This window comes from Colias eurytheme, chromosome 15 (genome assembly GCF_061535395.1).
Source record: "Colias eurytheme isolate Ceu_HAF_F1 chromosome 15, ilColEury1 Martin Lab GWU primary, whole genome shotgun sequence".
NCBI classification, from domain to species: Eukaryota; Metazoa; Arthropoda; class Insecta; order Lepidoptera; family Pieridae; genus Colias; species Colias eurytheme.
This window is the reverse complement of record NC_142994.1, coordinates 7,396,108-7,417,728: the sequence shown is the minus strand read 5'-3', so window position 1 is coordinate 7,417,728 and position 21,621 is coordinate 7,396,108. Positions and strand designations below refer to the sequence as shown.

The following is a 21,621-nucleotide window of genomic DNA, read 5'->3' as shown; positions in this document are numbered from 1 at the left end:
CATATGTATGCATCCTTGCATCTATGGAGTTACCACTTACGTATCGTAAATGCTATTATTATATGAATGAAGTGAACGAAAACATGGTTGTTTTTCAGCGTTCTTTTAAGTTTTTCAGTTAAAAACAGATTTGTTCTGATTTATATAATGAAGCTTAGGAAACAGTCAGAAATTTTAATTTTTTGATTTTGTAAGAAAACCAAAATAACCTTATATTCCAATAGTTGCATCGCGAAGTGTTATGTTAATGGATTTCTTGATGGATATAATAATGATGTTTAAGTAATTTTAATAAGATAAGTGAGTGTCTTTCAATAAAGAATTTGTGCTACTTTATTGTGTTTTATATATATGTAGTCTTATGTATTTAATACAACAAAAATCATGAAAAATATTTGACGTGTCTCATTTTAAGTTTGATGCTCGGCCGCCATGTTTGTGCTTTTATAATTTTGTTTTTCTCAAAAAGGCCTAATTTCCATAAATGTGTTGTATTAGTCCTCTTTAAAGTGTATGCAAATTTGTGATTTATAGATTATCAACTGTTACAATTAAGTATGTAGTAGAAGTTTCCTCTTCGATTTCTTTTAAACTTAGCGTCTTTGTTTAGGTGTTCAGAATGGTTGTTGGATCAACTTCATATCCAGGGAGGCAAGCGCTCCACAAGATGCAGCCAATGGGTATGACACCTCGTGAGCTGTCCGAGTACGACGATTTGGCAACGGCGCTCATAGTGGACCCATATCTTGGATTTACTACACATAAAATGAATATTCGTTATAGGCCTTTGAAGACGAATAAAGAAGAATTAAAAAACATCATCAAGGAGTTTATTCAAACACAAGATTATAATAAGGCATATTCAAAATTAGCTAATGGGGAGTGGATGCCAAGGCACTTTAGTAAAAATAAACATCAACAGAATAAACTAAGAGAACATGTTAGTATACAAAACATTAAATAAAAATTGTATTGTGTTACTCATATCTAATAAAACTTAATTTTAAATATAATATTTTATATGTTTTCAGATATATCGCTATTTAAGGGTATTTGATAAGAAAGCTGGCTTTGTTATTGAACCTTGTTATAGATATTCAATGGAAGGCCGCATAGGAGCTAAAATTTCTACCACCAAAAAATTTTACAAGCATGAGAGAATAGATTTTTTAGTTGGCTGTATAGCTGAAATGACAGAAGAAGAAGAAAAACAACTGTTACATCCCGGAAAGAATGATTTTTCAGTAATGTATAGCTGCAGAAAAAATTGTGCACAGTTGTGGCTGGGTCCTGCTGCTTACATTAACCATGACTGTAGGCCCACTTGTACATTTGAAGCAACAGACAGAGGCAAAGCATTTGTTAGAGTTTTGAGAGACATTGAAGTTGGTGAAGAGATAACTTGTTATTATGGTGAAGACTTTTTTGGAAATGGAAATTGTTACTGTGAATGTGAAACTTGTGAAAGAAGGTGTAAAGGCGCATTTTCGGTTCAGAATGCACATAATGATGAACAAGCTACAAGGTATAGATTTAGAGAAACTGACAATAGAATTAATAGAACTAAAGCAAAACTTATACAAAAATCTGTTAATAATAAAAATAATGAAAAACCTCGAATAAACAGTCGACAGGTATCTAACATTGTATCCCCATTAAGTATGAAAGAAATGAAGCAAAAGGGTTTGACAAAGTATGATGCTGAACTTTTAATTGCACAAGGCTGCATTGCTGATGTTGTAGATGGTTCAGAGCAAAAGGACACTCAAGGCAGTAGGGAATCTTCTGTATCTAGCAGAAGTGAAAGATTGAGACGACGTAGAGATAGTGGTCGAGCAATAAATGGGACAACAGCTCACACTGCTACATCACAAAGTCAAACATCATTCTCACGATGTTGTAGTATAACGAGTTCACGCAGCAGTAACGATTCTCACTCTGGTATAGTTTTAAGAAGTCATAAACGTCTGATAGATACAGGATCTCAATCAACTTGTTCCAAAACCAGAAGCAATTCCAAAAGCAGTACAGAGGCTAAGATTTCAACAAATCATATGGCTCCTAAAACTGAACCTGATTTGCCCACATTAGAAGAAAATAAGCACATAAAAATTGAACCTATAGATAATCAAAAGATAGAATGTGAGACGGAAACAAATCCTGTGAATGTTTGCAAAGCTGAGCCTGTAGGTCTAGAGAGTGAATGTGATACTAAGGAATCTCTACTAGATAAAAGTGAAGCATGCGCTCCAGTGAAAATAGATAATTCTGATGTCAGAGAAAAAGTTGAAACAAATGAGTGTAGCAAAAATGAAGAGTGTGTTAAAAGTGAAATTTGTGACTTTAGAGAAAATGTTAAACCTGTTGATTCTAATGATAATAACAGTAACAAACATCGAAAACCAGATGTATTAAATATAAATAGGACTGACGAAATAAAAAAGGAGTCAGAGTCTGGCCCTCCGTGGGTAGCAAGTAGTGCAGATAAGAGCAGTGACTGTCCATGTACTCCTCCACGGAGAGGTTTAAAATTGACCTTGCGAGTGAAGAGAAGCCCTGTGGTAGAGGAAGTAATGGATTGTGGAAGTACAACAGAACAGCCTGAGTATGAAGTATTGCGACTTGAAGGTGTTGACCCTGAAACGGCGCGGCGAATTAAGAAACGACGTCGATCAAAAGAACGACATCGTAAACATAGTCCTATCCGTCCTCTGCCTCCTATGAAACGCTTAAGGTTAATATTTGGTAATGAAAGTCGTACTATTGACTTACCCACTGCCATCACGGCAGACTGACAGCCGCAACTACCTTATTGTTATATTTCCACCGCTTTATATTCAATTATTAGTTTAATTATCTCAACTGACTAGGATTATTTTACATAGTATTTATTTGACGTGAGGTTTGGACTCAAATGTGTGATAGGCATTATTTATTATTGTTTTAATTCCATAAATATTAATGATGAAATCATCACTCATTGACACAAAAATTTAAGGTAAAAGCTATGCATTAGAAAATATGTTGAAATTGTTATAACAAATATAATACTTAATTTTGACTTAGAGCTAGCGCGCACGAGCAACTTTGTCTCCGCAACTATTTTGTCTCTCCCATCAATTTGTATGGGGAGTTGCGTCGCTACGTGCGCGCACTTTCATACTAGCCCATGGGTGGAGAGACAAAATAGTTGCGGATACAAAGTTGCTCGTGCGCGCTAGCTCTTAGGTATGATTGTCACTTCAGACCTTTTTGTGTAATGGCTGGCCATAGACAACAGAGCAGTTAAGTTGATATATTTCATCAAGTTGAAGTTGCAAATAACCAGTTTTCCATTGTATTATTCATTCACTTCATTCCATAAACACATACAAATAGTAACACTTTTCTGAATGTTATGATCAAATTAAATATTTGTAGTGGATTAGATCATGTAAATTAAAGTATTTTGTATAAAATAATGTTAATTAATGCAACTTAGCATTGTAAAAGCGTCGGAATTACTTCTTTGAAACGAGGTCCTGGTTTTTTCTCCATACTGATCAAATAAATAATTAGTGTTTCTTTTATAAATAAGACACCAGTGCAGGGTATATAAATGTGTACATATATGTATAGTTTTTGTTTTATTTAAAAATTAACATATTTGGACATTAGCTGAATATTTTATTATAATGACATGTATTTTTAAACTCATAAAATTGGATGTTGTGATGGTTAATTGTTAAGAGTTATTTTAGTATCTGGATTTTGAAGTGACCAGGACCGAATTTTTTTTCTGTATCGAAATTTTAAAATTCATGTAATTCCGGCCGTAACTGTAAATAATTAATAGCAAACTGCGTTATAAATAAATGTATAAGTAAATGGTGCGCAAGGCAAAAATAATCAGTTTCCCTATGCATGGTACCAAGGCTAATTAGTATGCTTTCAGATACACGGTTACGTTTTTTAGATCAATCCTAATTACTAGTCATATTGGAAAATTGTAGAAGTTCATGTTTAACTTTTTTAATTGAATTTTCGACATCTAAACCATTTGGAATATTATGTTTTCTAACAAGTTAAGTGATTTTAACTTGCAAGCAATCGAAATTAAGCAAATATGAGAGAGATGGTCAATAGTTATTTTTCTATATATACCATTTTATCAAAAAGATCGATTGTTAAGAAATATTTTGAATTCTGGACAATATTAATTATTTGTAAACATTTCAATTAATATTGGCTCTGTATAATTCTAAAATAATATACATATTTTAAATGCTCCCTTTCGACTAAATAAATGGTTTGTGAACCATGAGATTAATTAAATTACTTTGTACACATTTGTTTGTCTGCATTGGCTGAGACACATTCAGATTGCTAATTGACTTAAAATTTAAATATTTTCATCCTTATACAAAACTTAAAATGCTGACTGGTCTCATTCACTAGGGATCTTTTTGTTACACAATCTTTTCTTATTAGAACTCTGACTTGTCGTTATGTTATGATGTGATGCTGGACGTGTTAACAATTTTTATCTGAGTTGCTACTTGCTAGGAGTTTCCAGAGCTAGAGCTGCCCAACATTTAATTGAAAGTTGCTCAGTATTTAGCAACTGTACACATTTTACTTGCAATATTTTTAAGGAACGAAAGTATTCTAAAATGGATTTATGTGATGTTTATTGACTGTTAATGTTGTTTCAATCTCTTTATTAAAAATATTTGCTCATCTTTTACTTAATAAATTATCTTTGTTCATTAAAATAGTTAGCCAATTTTGAGACTCCTGTGATGCGCATCATTTACATGTAAAATTTCATCGTTGGCAATGTATAAATGTAAATTCTATTAGCTAGTGGTAAACTTAAATGGAATTAGCTTTTGTGATATTCCCAAAAGGAATAGAATAATTATATAAGAAATCAATTGTAATCAATTGCTACTTGGCAACAAGACAGCAATTATTTTATAGGACATTTCTTTCAATAATATGTAATTAAATGCCTCAAATCCTAATGTATCGTGATTTTTTTTCGGATGGAATGGCAATAGTATTAAGTGTTTACATTCAACTGCCTTAACTGTGATTTTCATCAATAAAAAGTGTTGTTTTAGACATTGTCACATGTCTGTGTATTATTAAGGGTAGAAATGAACCTGAAACATATTATGTTTGGTGCACACAGCTGCAAGAACTTAATATAATTATAGATATGTAATTATTTATCAGTCTGAATGTGTAAGTGTACAGAGTTATGTACTTTAAAAATAAATATTACGTATCAGGCTGAATATTTGCTATTTTTTTATTTACCAAAAACATTTTGTTACAATTTAGTTTTACAAGTAATAATGAGATTATCGTACTTGAAGTAAATTTATTGGGATCTTAGGCGATCCTCACACTGCCCCGCATCATGCTGCATGTTGCGTGACTGCGTGTTTAACGTTACTTGTAAGTATCTCCGTTTGTATAGAAAACACGCACAGTCCAACACACTGAAAATGCAACCACGCGCGTTCATGCGGGTCACGCGCATACACGCGGAGAAACATGCATCCCCGCGCGTAGGTGCGGGGCGAGACGCAAGGTATGGCACACCGAATCCCGCAGTGCCGCGCGTGATTTTGAATGGGGTTTTGAATTATCGATCGATTTATTAACAAATGACCCATTTAAAGATCTTGTTTGTAAATAAGGATGTACCCATGTATCTTCTATAGGCACGATTTCTTTTAATTTGACCGTACAAAAACCAAACAGTTAGTATAATGGCAGCGTCCTGAATGAGTTCCACACTATTAACAATTTTTATCAAAACTATCGTGATGCTCACACCACAGAGAACGGCGATTAAATGATTAATGAGAGCCGCCGCGCCGTGCGTGAATCTACAAATGCACCTACGCGCGTGAGTGCGCAAAAAACCCGCACGATGATGCAGATCTGCACTCCCGCAGGAACGCGCGTAGGTGCTTCGACATGCAACATGCAGCGTGATGCGGGGCAGTGTGAGGATCGCCTTAATGCATTATGACATGTTCAATAGTATTAAAAAGAGGTGGCTTCTGACACTCTGAGGATACATTATTAATGTCCATACCTGAAAAAGAGAATAGTTAATAATATTTAACCAAATATAAAATTGAACATGAGAACAAGCTAGAGCTAGTTAAATAAAGTTATGATGAAATAGTATACTCACTTTTGGAACTCCCATTCTCTGTTGTCTAATGGGCAAACTTGTCTCGTTTTGAGCCAACGAGAGATGCAGTGAAAATGGAATGCATGCTGAAATTTATAATCATATTAGAATCTATTAACTATACTGAATATACTAATTTACATTGTTGTTTTATGAGATATACGGATTTTATAAAAAAAAATCATAAATATCTAAAAAGAAATGATGCATACATTACACACTCCCCAAGCAACTGTACATTCTTCACTGGTTGCAGATGCCTGGTTTGCTTGACACTCTATGCAAAGATCCATTATATGGTTGCGGCAAATAGCGCAGTTGTCCACCACAATATCTAAAACAAAACATTCTTCATAAAATAGGATCCACCAGCAATAGTATATATAGCCAGGATCAATCATCATTTACACAATAAAATTGAAAATACGACATTTTTTAAATGCAAAATTAATGTCGTAAAAGTTTAGCAAAGAAAGCGAAGTAAATTCTTTGTTTATCTGTCATATTCTAGGTTATGATTGTTTATATACATTCAAATACATACCCCAGGCCCACAGAGCGACAGCATTCCACTGAAAAAAGAAATAAAACCGGTGAAATTGAATTCATTACAGCTATAATAATAGAAATTCACAACAAATAACTGTAGTATTATGTACAAACAGAAAGGATGAGTTAGCGAAATGGATAAAGTAAAAACCTTTTTCACTTCGAATCTTTTTTTATCTCCTTTACCACTGCTAGAAGACGCCATTTCGACTTCCTCTTCGTCGACATCCATTGCCGATGCCATAATTATTTGCTGATTACCTTACTTTTTTGTCAAAAATTATACAAATTGTTATGAACTGCAATTTTCTGTAATTTTTTGTGCAGTTGACGCCTGACGGATAATGTATGACAATGACAGGTGACGTTAGAAAAAGACCAACGACTGTAGAATCTTTGTTATGGTTCGCCACAGAATACATAATACATAGTAGCTAATCGGTGTATCGATTTGCAAAATTTGCAATTTATCAATTTATAGATCGTATTAATATCGCATGTCGCATTATTATAGCATAGACATTATTATAAATTTTTTTAATAAATTTTATCACTTTTATTATGAAACTACCAAAATGGAACCAAACAAATTAATTACTGCCCCCCTAGTCAAGTGGCTTTCTGTTAGCGTAGCGTTCAATAGAATAGACTACGAATGTATGAGATTGACGTAACCTGTAGATACGTTTATCTACAGCCTACCTCAATCTCATACATTCGTAGTCTATTCTATTGAACGCTACGCTAACAGAAAGCCACTTGACTAGGGGGGCTGGTTTCTATACCTTATTTCCGATTGTGACACAGATTCCTAGAAATTCAAAGTTTGCTGTTTGGAGAGGTTTGGAGGGTAGCGGTTATGGTATGTAGATAAATCTTGAGATAAATATTCCTTGGGGCCTAGTCTTTGTAATATACCTCTGCCCTGGTTGCCTGGAAGAAATCACTTCTAAGTGATAAGGCCGTCAAATACACTAAACTGCTCATTGCTTTTATTTTCGTATGTTTTAGTATGTAAGTCTGTTTGGTTGTATTAAAGAGTAAATTAAAAAATAATAATAATAATACCTTATTCAAATGTCTCCCAAACTGTATTATAGGTGGCGTTGCTGTACCAGAGGACCGATTTCTAACGAAAACACCTTATCTAGGTAGTTATAAGTTACTTAGTGGTTAGTCTTTATACAGGTGTATAAAGACTAACCACTAAGCTATTCAAATCAAAACTTAATAATGAAAGCCGTCTTATATAATATTATGTCGTGGCCATATCGTAGATTTGCTCACAGGCGCGGTCCCGGGGGGGGGGGGGTCACGGGGAACATGACCCCCCCCAAAATCGTACCTACTCGATAAAATAGAAAAAAATTCTTATACTGTACAAAATAAATAAAAAATGGCCAAGTGTGAATCGGAGTCACGCGCACACCTAAATTTCCGTTTAAACTTGCTTTTAATCTCTTGCGAATGTCGAAATTTGCGAAAATTTTCAGCATAAAGAAGAAGTTTGATTTTTAAAAATATTTATTACTAGCTTTCCGCCCGCGGCTTCGCTCGCGTTTTCAAAGAAAAACCCGTTCCCGTAGGATGAAACCTATCCTATGTCCTTTCTCGGGTATCAAAATATCTCTATACCGAATTTCATGCAAATTGGTTCAGTAGTTAAGGCGTGATTGAGTAACAGACAGACAGACAGAGTTACTTTCGCATTTATAATATTAGCAATAATTCGCAATAATACACGTCACCATAAATAAAAATCTCATCGTACTCATCGCTCGCATCAAGCTCAAAAATTTATATCGAATACAGTCTACAGTCCCTAAATGCTGTGAAAAAATCAACCTTATTAAGCCAACACAATCAAGAGATACCTACAGCCGTAAATGCTGAAAATTTGGGGGTTGCTACATTTCCAGCCGCGGGACCCCCCCAAAATATCAGGCTAGGACCGCGCCTGTTTGCTCATTTCATGAAATGGCCAATTTAGTTTGGTCAGATCGTTAAATCGTCAACGTTTCACGATTTGGTCATCCACGTTTGGCCAGATCGTATAAAATATCTTAGAGAGTCCATAAAACATTAAAAAATTCAGAATATTTTAAGAACTTGTTTATTGTCATTTAAGTTAGTGCCGCGGTGGCGCCGGCGAATACGCGAATGGTTTTTTCAATAGAAAACAGTTAGGTTAGGTTAGGTTAGACTTTAAGAGCTAGCGCGCACCACGACTTTATGCAGCGTGATTATTTTATCGCAGAAATACAACGTATGAGTTACTATGACAATGCACGCACATGCGATTAGATAATCGCAGCGATTTTAAAATTGTGATTTGTCACATTTTGCTGCGATTGCTCGCGACGCGATTGTCGCGAAAATGAAATGCAGAATATGAAATTGTATGGTACCGCGCGCACTGCGATAGTAAAATCGCACACTCGGGCCCGGCCGGCACTTCACTTGTGTTTCGTCTGTCCAACAGTAAACATCGTAGTGGTATAGGGCGTATTCAGAAAGAAAGCTTGAAACTTATAAGCGCTTATCGGCGCTTGTCATGTTCATATATTTTCCTGTCAGTGCTGTCAACCCGCGCAGGAAAATATATGAACATGACAAGCGCCGATAAGCGCTTATAAGTTTCAAGCTTTCTCTCTGAATACTCCCATAGGTACTGTTTGGTAAACATAAACTCAGTAATCTGTCAAAAGTTTCAATTTATTTATTTATTTATTTAACACTTTATTGTGCAAGAAACAAAATATACATAAATCTTACAATAATAAAAAATAATAAAAAAGCTCAAAGGGCAGCCTTTTGGCGGAATTTTCATTCTATAATAGCCAAAGAATTTTTTGGGATACATCCATATCAGAAATACAATGAATATGGATATCCATACATGGAAGTTCATTGTATTTTTGATAAAAGAAACCTTGGACAATTCTATCTGCTGTAAAAGGATGAGTCCAATATTGACGAATTTTCTTTTTTTAAAGTGAAACTTTTATTACATCGTCTCAAACTTTTTGGTCTGTGTAGCGCATGTCGCGTGCATCGCGGCTGCCGAGTAGGTATACCTACACGGCAGCCGACCGTCACGCGACATGCGCTACACAAAGCAGTGTTCGGAACCGTTCGAACAGTTTCACTTTTACCGTGGTTTCATAAAACCACACAACATTTTTTTTTTATTTTTTCTTATCCTCCGAAGTAGTAAATAAAGACAAGCAACTTGTACGAAATCCATGATGAAAGTGAGTAATGATCACTATTAAATTATCGCTGTGCGCGCACCGTACTCTCTGCGATTTTCTACAGCGCGATTTTGAAATCGTGTCGCAAAAATTAAAATCGTGGTGCGCGCTTGGCCTAATAAACAACGCGAGTGCCAGAAGCGAATCGCTTTTTAAAAAAGAAACAAAATTGTCGCATTTCGTGAAATGGCCATCCACGTTTGGCCATATCGACGATCTGGCCAAACGTGGATGACCAAATCGTGAAACGTTGACGATTTAACGATCTGGCCAAACTAAATTGGCCATTTCATGAAATGAGCAAATCTACGATATGGCCACGACATATATATTTTGAGGAAAATTATTTTATAACGAACGTGCGTTTTACTTCATCAGCACCATCGGCTATTCTGGCTCCATTTTTTTATGTTATTAAGTATTTTGGGAACACTTATAGAGTCAAAAAACAGTGTGACCTGCGGCACCTGCCTCTACCCTCCATACATAAGGACTCAAGCCCAAATATTATAGTTCACAATGATAAGTTAAAGTTAAAAGTAAAACTTGACATTATATGCAAATTTTGTCTATATAAATAACTAGAGGTCCGCCTCGGCTTCGCCCGTGGTACATATTTCGCAATAAAAGGTAGCCTATGTCCTTTCTCGGGTATCAAAATATCTCCATACCAAATTTCATGCAAATTGGTTCAGTAGTTTAGGCGTGATTGAGTAACAGACAGACAGACAGAGTTACTTTCGCATTTATAATATTAGTATGGATATAGTATTAAATTATTATTAGTCTAGTTCCATGATTAGAAATTCAAAATTGTTAATACTTTACTGAACTCTCACATTGGATCTACACTACCTACCTTGCACTAACTACATAATGTTATAATTTTAGGAAATTAAATTACACTCAGAATAAAAAAGGAATAATTGCACAAATTATCAAACTGGTACTATAATGATAAAAATAATGATAAGTCTCGTATGATTATTAATTTAACATAAATTGTAATTGTTATTTATTTAATGTCTTTTTGGTCATAAAATTATGACAAATACTGACTAAAAATATGTAACAAACTATACAAATGTAGTGCTATATCATTTACTCGGCTCTATATGAACGACTACCGTGCTTTTGAAATTCTTATTTAATTTACTGTAAAAAATATGTAGTTACCTAACGGTTTCATTTATTGAACAATTCAATTCTTTTTTTCGAGGGTAGGTGCTAAAGAGATAACACGTGTTTTTTTGCGATCCTCATAATTTAATTTAAAAAATCTATTTTTCAATTAATATAAATCTATAATTCATATGTGTTAAATTAAAAGTTTGCCTACCAGTGTTCCTACAGTTTGTCCTGCCTTATTTATCACTTTATCACTTCACTACACAGTCAACATAATGGAATCAATAAAGCAATCCATGGAAGACATGACTGCTATTTTCAATAAAAGAATGGCTGATTTCCAACTGGAGCTCCAAAATAATCACAATCCACCTGCCAGTAGTAGCCCTACATCCAAACTTGCAGCTGAGTTTGAGTCTTTCAGAACCTTTGTAATCTCATCGTTACAATGTCTTCAATCACAAATTGACATGCTGGCTAGACTTCTAGATCAACAAGAGATGCGGTCAAGAAGGAAGATACTTCTTTTTCATGGTGTGACGGAATCCGATAAAGAGGACTTATATGCCACTGTCTGTAATATAATATCGCAGAAGCTTAACATATCCAGTATTGACAAAAATTCCATGGTTCGCTGCAACAGATTGGGTCGAGTTAGTGGTGACAAACCTAGACCAATAGTAGTCAAGTTTTGTGACATCCGTGTGCGAGATAGTGTTTGGTCTGCGAAGACTCATCTAAAGAAATCCGGCATAACTCTTTCTGAGTTTCTAACTAAAGGACGTCACGAGGCCTTTATGGCAGCTAGGGATCGCTTCGGTGTTGCTCATTGCTGGACCCGGGAAGGCTTTATTTATATAAGACCAAAAGATGGCTCCAAGCATCGTATAACTTGTCTTTCTGAACTGGAGGCTATCCCGCCTTGTCCTGTTGTGCCAGTCAGCGCTACTGGACAAGCTTCCAGGGGTCATGAATCACAGAGAGACCCAAAGACAGTCCCTGGCGCTAGGACGAAGAGGCTTCTTAAAGGGAAGTAAAGTTAGTACATAATATTTTGTTCTCAACACTTTTTGTCAACGCTGCTGTATGGTTAATACTTAAATTGTTTACTTTTTTGTTACTGTATCTATTAGTAGCTTATGTCAAATATGTTTCCTGAATTCGCTATAAGTTTAATTTAATTAGTTAAGTTATTTGAGGTGTTTTTTAAACATTTCACCCGCTTTTATTTTGTTGTTTACATGTTACCCACTTTTAACATCATAAAAATATAGCTTCCTAATATTTATATGTCAATTGTCACTTTGATCAAAATTGACATTTGACAGACAAAATATAATGTCGCGTACTAATTCTCACCAACTAAGTACGAGTCCTTTTGACTTACAATATTGCCATCTGTATATTTTACTTTATAATTATTCTACTTTAATTTATGTTAAAGTTTAATTATAACGACTGTTTTAATTTATACTTGTTTTCTTTTTGATCTTTTATTGTTATACGCTGGATGGTGCAACTTTTGTATAATTGTTGTTGTATTTTATAGGTAAAATTTTGTAGCTATTTTATTGTATTATTATTTATTTATTATTATTATTGAAGCTATATATATATTATATTTACTTATATATTATAATAATATATATTAATAACTATATTTATTTATTTACTTATTTAATTATTTATCATCATTACACATAAATATTAAAATGTCTCTTAATAATAGTATGAGCAGTCTTGACAGTTTTGAATCTCTCAGCTCTTCTGAGTCCAGCACTGATTGCAGTTACCACAGTACTTCTCCTTTTTCGCTAAATACAGCATTATCCTCTACTTTTTCCAATTCCAAAAAACACTTTAATGTCGTACATATAAATGCTCAGAGCATTCCGGCACATTATCCTGATTTCCTTGCTTCCTTTGATTGTCCTGAGCTCCATGCCATTCTCATTTCCGAATCCTGGTTGAAACCTTGTCTCCCCTCTATCTCTTACTCCCTTCCCGGTTTTCAACTCATCAGAAATGATCGCCTTGGCAGGGGTGGTGGTGGGGTTGCTATTTATCTACGTTCACACATTCCATTCACCTTAATAAGCGCCTCACCCCAACCCCCATCGCATGATGAGGCTGAGCATCTTCTTCTTGAGATTTCCCTTTCCCATTCCAAAATCCTGCTCGGTGTTTTTTACAGTCATGACCTTACTGTGAACTTCTTCCCTTCCTTTGACTTTCTCCTTGAAAAATTTACTCCTACCTATGATCATGTCATTTTTATGGGCGATTTTAACACCTGCCTTTTAAAGAATGATCATCGTTCGAAAAAACTACTTTCCATCATTAACTCTTATAATTTCCATCTTCCTCCATTAAATCCAACTCACCACTCTCCAAATTCAGCTCCTTCCCTTCTTGACCTCATCATAGTTTCCTCCCCTGATCATGTCTTGAAGTCTGGGCAATTTCCTGCTGACGGATTCTCTTGCCACGACTTGTTATTCCTATCCTATAACATCCGCCCTCCTAAACCCAAACGTAAAGTCATTATGCAGCGAAACTTTGGGGGTTTGAACAGAGAATTGCTTTGCTTCGATGCGGAACAAACAGATTGGTCAGTCGTAGTTAACGCTTCGTCGGTAGATGAAAAAGTTGATCTGTTCAACTCGCTTATTGTTCAACTTTATGACAAGCATGCACCGCTACGCCCAGTTAAACTAAAGCACCTTCCTGCACCTTGGCTAACTGACGACATTAAATCTGCATTAAATAAGAAAAATCGTGCTAAAGCAAAACTGCGGACTGACAACTCCGATATCAATAGAGAACGGTACAAGGTAATTCGCAATCGCTGTAATACTATGTGTAGGGATGCACAACAACGTTACATCCATAAAACGATTGAGAACGGTGAGCCCGCAAAGGTTTGGAAATTTCTGAGATCATTAGGGATTGGCAAATCGTCTCAAGCCTGCTGCAGCAGTACTAATACAAATATTGATTTATTAAATAACTTTTTCACCAATGCTGCAGTTAGTGTAGATGCAAATGCCAAATCTCAGACACTAAGCCATCTTTCATCAAAACCGGTCCCGAACCTACCACCGTTTAATTTTAGTCAATTCGCTGTCGATAATGTTAAGAGAAGCATCTTGTCCATTTCTTCGAAAGCCGTCGGTAGTGACAGTATTGGTCGTGATATGATTGTCCCTATCCTTGAAGTTGTAGCCCCTATCTTAACTCACATCCTTAACATATCCATATCCTCTCGCACATTTCCCAAAGCTTGGAAGGAAGCCTTCATTATCCCGCTTCCCAAAAAAACCAACCCTTCAGCTTTCCATGAGTACCGTCCTATATCAATACTGCCTTTCCTTTCTAAAATCCTAGAACGCCTTGTTGAACAACAGTTACGTTCATTTCTGAATAAACAGAACTTATTCAATCCCTTCCAATCCGGATTCCGTCCAGGCCATAGCACGACCACTGCTCTCATTAAAGTCACTGACGATATCCGCCAAGCAATGGACAACAAGCAGCTCACAATTCTTACGTTATTAGATTTCAGTAACGCATTTAACTCGGTTGATCATGACATTTTGCTGGGTTTGCTTGCTTCTCTTAACATTTCATCGGCGGCTATTGAATGGTTCCGTAGCTTTTTTCAGGGGCGCCGGCAACGTATTAAAGTTGATGACGTTCTGTCGTCTTGGTGTGACTTAAGGGCCGGTGTCCCTCAAGGTAGCGTGTTGTCGCCAATCCTTTTCTCAATTTTTATTGACTCAATTTCCACAAATTTAACTTCTCCCTACCATATGTATGCAGATGATTTGCAAATTTACTCACATACAACCATCTCGGGAATTTCAGAAGCTATACAAAGAACAAATGTTGATCTAGACAATATCACTACCTGGTCCCACAATTTCGGTCTAACTGTTAACCCATCTAAGACTCAAGCTATCATAATTGGTAGCCGCAAAATGACTGCCAAGCTAGACTGGAACAGCTTACCAAAGCTAATTCTTTGTGGATCGCACATTCCGTTCAGCGAGTCGGTCAAAAATCTCGGGCTTCTGCTTGATAAGAACTTGTCTTGGAATGTGCAAATAGAGACGTTGCGGAAAAAAATGTATGGCGCTGTAGGTTCCATTCGTCGATTGCGCAATTTTCTGCCCATTCCTACAAGGGTATCGCTTGCTGAGACTTTACTCCTTCCTATCCTGGATTATGCTGACATTTCCTACCCTGACCTCTCCGAACAACAACTTGATTCCCTTGAGCGACTCCAAAACGTATGTATACGTTACGTATTTGGACTGCGAAAATATGACCATGTGTCCGAATTCCGAGCCAAGCTCAAGTGGCCTCCCATCCGCATCCGCCGGAATGCTCATATCCTGCATTTATTGTACAAAATTCTATTTGATCCCAAAACCCCATTTTACCTGAAACAAAATTTTAAATTCCTGGGTGAAAATAGCCTTACTCTCCGTTCCTCTAATCTACTCACCTTAAGTGTCCCTTCCCACAGATCCAATTTCTTCCATTCTTCCTTCACTGTGTCTGCAATCAATCTTTGGAATTCTATTCCAGAATCGATAAGGCGCGCTCAATCAATTAATGTTTTCAAAAATGCATTAAAACAATATTTCTCGCAACCAGCTTCGTAACACATTATAATTTATACCTACTTTATTATATAATTCAAGTTATTCCTTGCCTATAATTTATATAATATATATATCATCACATGGATATTGAGTATTTCTTATGGATATTGTATATTTCTTCTTATCCTTCTTTAATTTCGTATAATATGTATATGTGTAGGTATATATATGAATGTATATATATGTATTTATGTAATAAGTTATTATATTATGTATATAAGTTATTATGTATTTATTTATATATTTATTATTTACGTAATAATTATTGTTGAATTTATATTTTTTGGTTTTATGGCATTCAAATGCTTTATAAATATAAATTTATAAAGAATAGAAAAAATTCGATCACGAGGCGGGACTCGAACCCGCATCCTTCGCGCCATTCCGGGGCGGATGCCTAACCAACTCAGCCACTCGTGACCCGCCTGAGTAATCGAATTTATTCTATTCCTTCAGTTTTATGTGTCTTAAGGGACACACCGCGCGCCATCTATTGAGATGATTTAACAACCATCTCAAGTAATAAAGTAATAATTATTTATAGATTTTGTTCAATTTTAAGCAAAATGTACCCAATTGTAATTGCACCTTCACCATAAAATTATGTTATCCTTATGGTTTTGCGGGTTGTCTGGCAGAAATCGCTTACAGCGATAAGACCGCCCTCTGTACATGTTTTAACTTTTATCGCTCTTCTGTTGTAATCCTGTATGTGTGTGCAATAAAGAATTTTTCATTCATTCATTCATTCATTCATTCATTCATTCATTCATTCATTCAATAACAGTACATCTATTAATAAAGGATAGTATCCTATGCATTATATCCAGGAAGTAAGGGTCTATCCATGGTCTATCTAATAAAGTAACACGTATTTAAAATAAAAGACTTCGATTTATGCTGCATGATTTTTTAATTCCATCTCTTCCTCAAATCCATCACCACTATATTTTTTTCTTTTATAAGAATTCTTCCATATTTCATAAAAACATACGGTTGCTTGAAATCTGTAGCAAACTAGTAATGGCACTGACACATGAGTGATAAGTGTCCATGCCCATACTCCGTAGAACTGCATCTAAAAAAATATCAAAATATTAATAAAAAATACAGTATTTTTATGAGCGATCAGACAACATCGAATAGGCAATTAAAGATAAGAAATATTAACCTGCAGTGGATGAAATTCAGCTCTTGCATTTTTAACCCGATTTAGAAGCCAGAGCGCAAAGTTTCCGACGAGTAAGAAGGTGACTAGCTGACGACCAGGTCGGTCTTTTCCACTGGCGCAGCGCCGAGACCAGGCGTCTAACACTAGCAGCGTTTGACATGAACTTTGTATTACCGCACAAAGAGGAGATATTATCCTGCCAATTTTGTTTTAGGGTGTTAATATTGTATACAAAACTATAAACTATGCGTTCAGTCTCAACTTTATCTACCTGGTAGCTCTCCTTGATTCTGGGAATCGATGTAAATGAAATCCAGCGCCAATTATTTGAAATAAGTAGTACAGATATACTCCACACTGAGTGATCAGCAACAGAGCATGTTCCAGAGGCATTGCAGATGTCATTCGTCGAAGAGTGAGGGCGCGCATCCGGTGAAGACATGCCCCGGAGGAAAGGGTCATGAGAACAAAAAGTATTGTTTCCCATATGTTTATCTACATAGAAAAAGCAGTGTTTAATGAAATTTAAATAGTAATAAAAATTACATTTTATTCCTAACATTTATTGTTATTACGGTTTTCGATCTCTATTTTTATATACGTTTTTGTAAGTTCCATGTAATAGTATTTAGGAGATTGTTATGACATGAAAAAAGAGTTTTTAATAAAAGCTTACTTGTAGCAACGCAAGTTCAACGTGGTTTTCTTTTTGAAACAACCCATTGAAGAGCATAAGGCTGACTATAGTGCCGGCCAGCACAGCGACTCCCATGAATAGGCCCTTATGCGCACTTCCACAGTCCACGGAGAAGTGAGAGTTAGACTTAACCCTACCACAGCATCTATTCTCATCTTTTACTTGATTATTAAATGGCAGTTTCGATGATTTCTGAAATAAATTTTATTTGTTTTAAAAATCTTTTTGGGTGATCAAAAATAAGTTTATCGTTTTTAACTTATTTTATTAGGGAGCTTTTACAATGGGGTGCGGGTTAGTAAGAAACTTAAATGTTCCCAGATATTTTCATCTTACTAATAATGTTTTTTATCATATCAGAGATGATTCTATAAACATATCTATTTGGTTCTTTGAAAATATGAGGTTTCCCGACTTACATAAAATTTACAATCAACTGTATTTGCTTAAATTTAAGAAATATATTTATACAGTATTTGTGTAATAGATATTATGCTCAGATATTGAATTGGGTATATACTTGAAAATCCAATCTAACTCACCGATCCAGGTACAGTGCATATATCATTCCAAATAACCGCTATTATTATAGAGCACAATAAGCTGTACTCCACTCCACAAGGCCTTAAGTATGGATTCATAGATCGTATTAAGGGTGTTATCATATCAGACACGCTGCATGTCCAGGCTTCTATCGTAGCAGTTATATTGGAATGTATGAATTCAGTCATATTCAGTTCTCTAACATCTGTCAAATTTTCCAAAGAAGTATCGTTAAATAGGTCTTCTGTGATGATGACTTTGGATGGTCCGGATATATTTGTGTAGCGTAGTAGCGCGGGACGGTCGTAGGCTACAGCTACGATATCGTCTCTTGTTTCTTGAATAACTACATTGAGCCACTCACACACATTAGTGGCTATAAGGTGCATCAAGCCAAATCTGTCTAGTACTACACCACGCATTGGATCTAAGATCTAGAAAAAAAAAAAAAATAGAAAGCTTTAACCACCGCTATATCGGTATAATAATACTTTTTTTTTCTATTTATGTGGACAAGGAAATAAATGATAAGTATCTTAGCATTGTACAAACATTTAATAAACATTTTTATAAGTGGTTATAAGCAGGAACTTAAAAGCATCGCGGCAATTGTTAGTAGGAAGAGCTACATTATTAATATTATAAATATTTAATAATGTGTGGATATGTATTTCAATTCTCGTGTTAAACCATTTAGCACGTATAAATTGAGATCGTACACTTGATTTCACGAAGATGGTTAATGTAACTAGAGGCTATTTTTCTATGTTTAATATTGTAATAATCATCGATTATTATCATCATTATTGTGTAAGGTAATTAGTAATTTAATCTGTACGTATTTAATATTTATGTTTACACCATATTCTTTGACTTTGATAAATAAAATAAAATACTTACACGTAATAAGTAGAACACGTAATATCTTCTTTAAATTATTGTATTTCCAAAATAAAATTATTCGTAGCAAAGAATATAATTCGTAGTACAATGGCAATTGTTTACTTACGTCAGTATAAGAGAAAATAAATATTGTTTGGGCAACCATGAATAGTATGCGAAGCGCTGGTTTTAAAGCGACGATGATCAGCTGACAGTCGCCTGAGAGATCAAAGTATTCGCCAAATTGTAGGCACGAGTAAATTATGGACCCCACGCTAAAACCCGCCACTCCCATGTGCAGGTAGAAACTCCCGTATCTTATCCGCTTAACGTTATCTGTGAAAAATTTTAACATGAAATTTACAATAGGTATATTACTAGAGGTGCGTTTCAGTTTGAAGTTTTTATGAAGTGGTCGTGATGGTTCATAGTGTATTTAATGCCTTAAAATAATACCTATGTATTTACATATTTTCTGGATACTGACATACAATTGATAGCAACAAGTGTTATACAGGTAGATATGAAATTATTATTTTATTATTAAATATATTTTAAATTTCATTATGTTAAAAGTATAGGAATATTATCTTACCATCTCGTCCATTTTTAGTTATACGAAGATGATAAAAAGTGTATGCTAAAAAAAGCATACTAGTGATGTACAAATACATAGTAAATATCTGAAACAAACAAAAACAGTAACCTCTTGTTAATTGGTCTTTTATAAAATCTTTTATAAAAAAATCAATTTAAAAAAGATTGCATTGAATAAATAACTCGATCGAAGCTTTTCAAATCACATAATTTTTCGTATACAATTTTATATTCCCCTCAAAATCAGATCAAATGTCTACATTGGTTTACCACTGTTAGGGACTTATTTTACAGTTAAGTATAATGCCTAATTCAAGATACCGAATAAGTAATACTTACGTCTGATGTAATGTTGGTGTAGAGTTCATTTTGAATAGTACTCGTGATCGGTAGAGCTAATCCTAGAACTATTAATAATTTCGCATAAAATGCAGACAGCACAACCGTCATTGATTCACTGGAATTAAATGAGATATTGAACTAATTAGCCAATTGTTCCATAACATAACGACTGGTGAATTTTAGTAAATTAGAATCAGTATTGTGTGTAGATTGTAGCATATTAACCGATGTCTGGATAATTTAATTGCATACCGATAGATTTTGAAATATGAGCAGTAATTATGTACGTAACGTTCTATATTCTGTTTTGGAATACCTTTGTTCCATTATTATGCATTTTACATCGATCTTTATGTACTTAAGTGTTTTCTTCTACTTTTCAAATTCAAAGTTATTTCATTTGTGTAATTTGATGAATTTCTATATACACTCTTAAGAATTCAATAAAATAATATCTCGCAATTTGTAATGGGCCCATATTATGTACGTTGTATGTAAAAATACCCATACGTCGACTATAAATTATATTTCATCGATGACCTTTTAAAATATTATGACTATAAATATATTAGAACCACCTCCTTGACTGACTTACTCTCCATGTGACAATTGTGGTCGGCGTGAGAGCACGGGTATCTGATCGGAACTAGAGCTTGTGCTGCCCGGCAATACCACGCTTAGCCGGGGCAGGTAATGTGGGGGATGCTCTCTGAAAAATATTAAGAAGCTTTATGGTACATACTTTCGTGTTGTTAGGTATGTAAGCAAACTATAATACATATATTAAATTTTTTACCGTTGATTGAACGTTTATCTGTCATAGAAATAAAATATGTTTAAACTGTACTTTAGTTTTTGGGTGAAGGATTTCAGTTTTTGTAAAATCAAACAGAATATAATAAAACAAAACAGAATCGACTTTCGTCATGAATTTTGAATTGCGTTCATCCATTTTTCTTCCTAATCTTAAAGTTTTAATATAAATTACATGTCTTGTATCAGCTAAGAAAATAATATACATATATTGAATTCCTGTAGATAAAATAATATAGCAAATTTTTTCATATATCATGATCATTAATACTAAAAAGTTTAAAACATATTAATTATACACGACTGAGCGGAAACGTTAAAGTAAGACGTTGTTTTATTCCGAAGACCGTTTATCGACTAATAGTGGTTTTAATGAAGCGCTCGCAGACTCACCTTTCATCTTCAGGTACAGCCACTAACGGTTCAGATCTCTCCCGCCAGTCCTTGCCTATATTTTGATTGGATTTCTCTTTATTTTTCGCCATCATTTATCACTTATATCGATAAACCGGTTATTAAATTACACGGAGTGTTTTTCTTTCTATCGAATTTAATATATTATGCACGTAACATATTATTATAATCTTGTTGTACATTTACAATCGTTTTATGAAAAGTACATTAGAAGAGATGTGAATACATGAGATGCCAGTGTTAGACTATGCCAGTGTTATACAGTAAAACACGTCATTAGTGTGCTGGCCGCAAATGCGTATGTGTTAAGAATTACTTCTTGATAATTTATAATAAGGCTACAGGGTGTGAAGTGATTTAAACAG

The 21,621-nt window shown here is 34.8% G+C and overlaps 3 protein-coding genes across 3 annotated transcripts; 1 reads left to right on the top strand and 2 right to left on the bottom strand.

The window, feature by feature from the left end:
- The first annotated feature begins 60 nt into the window (after positions 1-60).
- Hmt4-20 (Histone methyltransferase 4-20) lies at positions 61-5,284 on the top strand. Its single transcript, XM_090109855.1, has 3 exons — positions 61-300; positions 611-940; positions 1,032-5,284. The coding sequence occupies exons 2-3, from the start codon at positions 620-622 to the stop codon at positions 2,793-2,795; spliced, it is 2,085 nt and encodes a 694-aa protein (XP_089965981.1). The 5' UTR covers positions 61-300; positions 611-619; the 3' UTR covers positions 2,796-5,284.
- A 726-nt stretch (positions 5,285-6,010) lies between these two features.
- Positions 6,011-7,109, bottom strand: Roc1a (Regulator of cullins 1a). Its single transcript, XM_090109856.1, has 5 exons — positions 6,897-7,109; positions 6,741-6,768; positions 6,409-6,530; positions 6,197-6,282; positions 6,011-6,094 (listed from the first exon to the last, which is right to left on the bottom strand). Exons 1-5 carry the CDS (start codon positions 6,987-6,989, stop codon positions 6,082-6,084), a joined length of 342 nt encoding a protein of 113 aa, XP_089965982.1. The 5' UTR covers positions 6,990-7,109; the 3' UTR covers positions 6,011-6,081.
- Positions 7,110-16,692: 9,583 nt separating this feature from the next.
- On the bottom strand, positions 16,693-21,422 carry LOC149902416 (proton channel OtopLc-like). Its single transcript, XM_090110387.1, has 10 exons — positions 21,236-21,422; positions 20,625-20,738; positions 20,027-20,144; positions 19,686-19,773; positions 19,218-19,426; positions 18,208-18,642; positions 17,645-17,857; positions 17,240-17,463; positions 16,969-17,164; positions 16,693-16,875 (listed from the first exon to the last, which is right to left on the bottom strand). Exons 1-10 carry the CDS (start codon positions 21,328-21,330, stop codon positions 16,693-16,695), a joined length of 1,875 nt encoding a protein of 624 aa, XP_089966513.1. The 5' UTR covers positions 21,331-21,422.
- Positions 21,423-21,621: the final 199 nt, after the last annotated feature.

Excerpts from the sequence above, each read along its gene's own strand:
- LOC149902416 (XM_090110387.1), bottom strand. The coding sequence starts at position 21,330 with ATGATGGCGAAAAATAAAGAGAAATCCAATCAAAATATAGGCAAGGAC. Across the intron at positions 19,427-19,685 it reads AACTAAAAATGGACGAGATG|ATAACGTTAAGCGGATAAGA; the intron begins GTAAGATAATAT and ends AATTTTTCACAG. Across the intron at positions 17,464-17,644 it reads TTGAACTTGCGTTGCTACAA|ATAAACATATGGGAAACAAT; the intron begins GTAAGCTTTTAT and ends TTTTCTATGTAG.
- Hmt4-20 (XM_090109855.1), top strand. The coding sequence starts at position 620 with ATGGTTGTTGGATCAACTTCATATCCAGGGAGGCAAGCGCTCCACAAG. Across the intron at positions 941-1,031 it reads AGAATAAACTAAGAGAACAT|ATATATCGCTATTTAAGGGT; the intron begins GTTAGTATACAA and ends ATATGTTTTCAG.
- Roc1a (XM_090109856.1), bottom strand. The coding sequence starts at position 6,989 with ATGGCATCGGCAATGGATGTCGACGAAGAGGAAGTCGAAATGGCGTCT. Across the intron at positions 6,769-6,896 it reads AAAGATTCGAAGTGAAAAAG|TGGAATGCTGTCGCTCTGTG; the intron begins GTTTTTACTTTA and ends TTCTTTTTTCAG. Across the intron at positions 6,283-6,408 it reads TTGCTTGGGGAGTGTGTAAT|CATGCATTCCATTTTCACTG; the intron begins GTATGCATCATT and ends TATAAATTTCAG.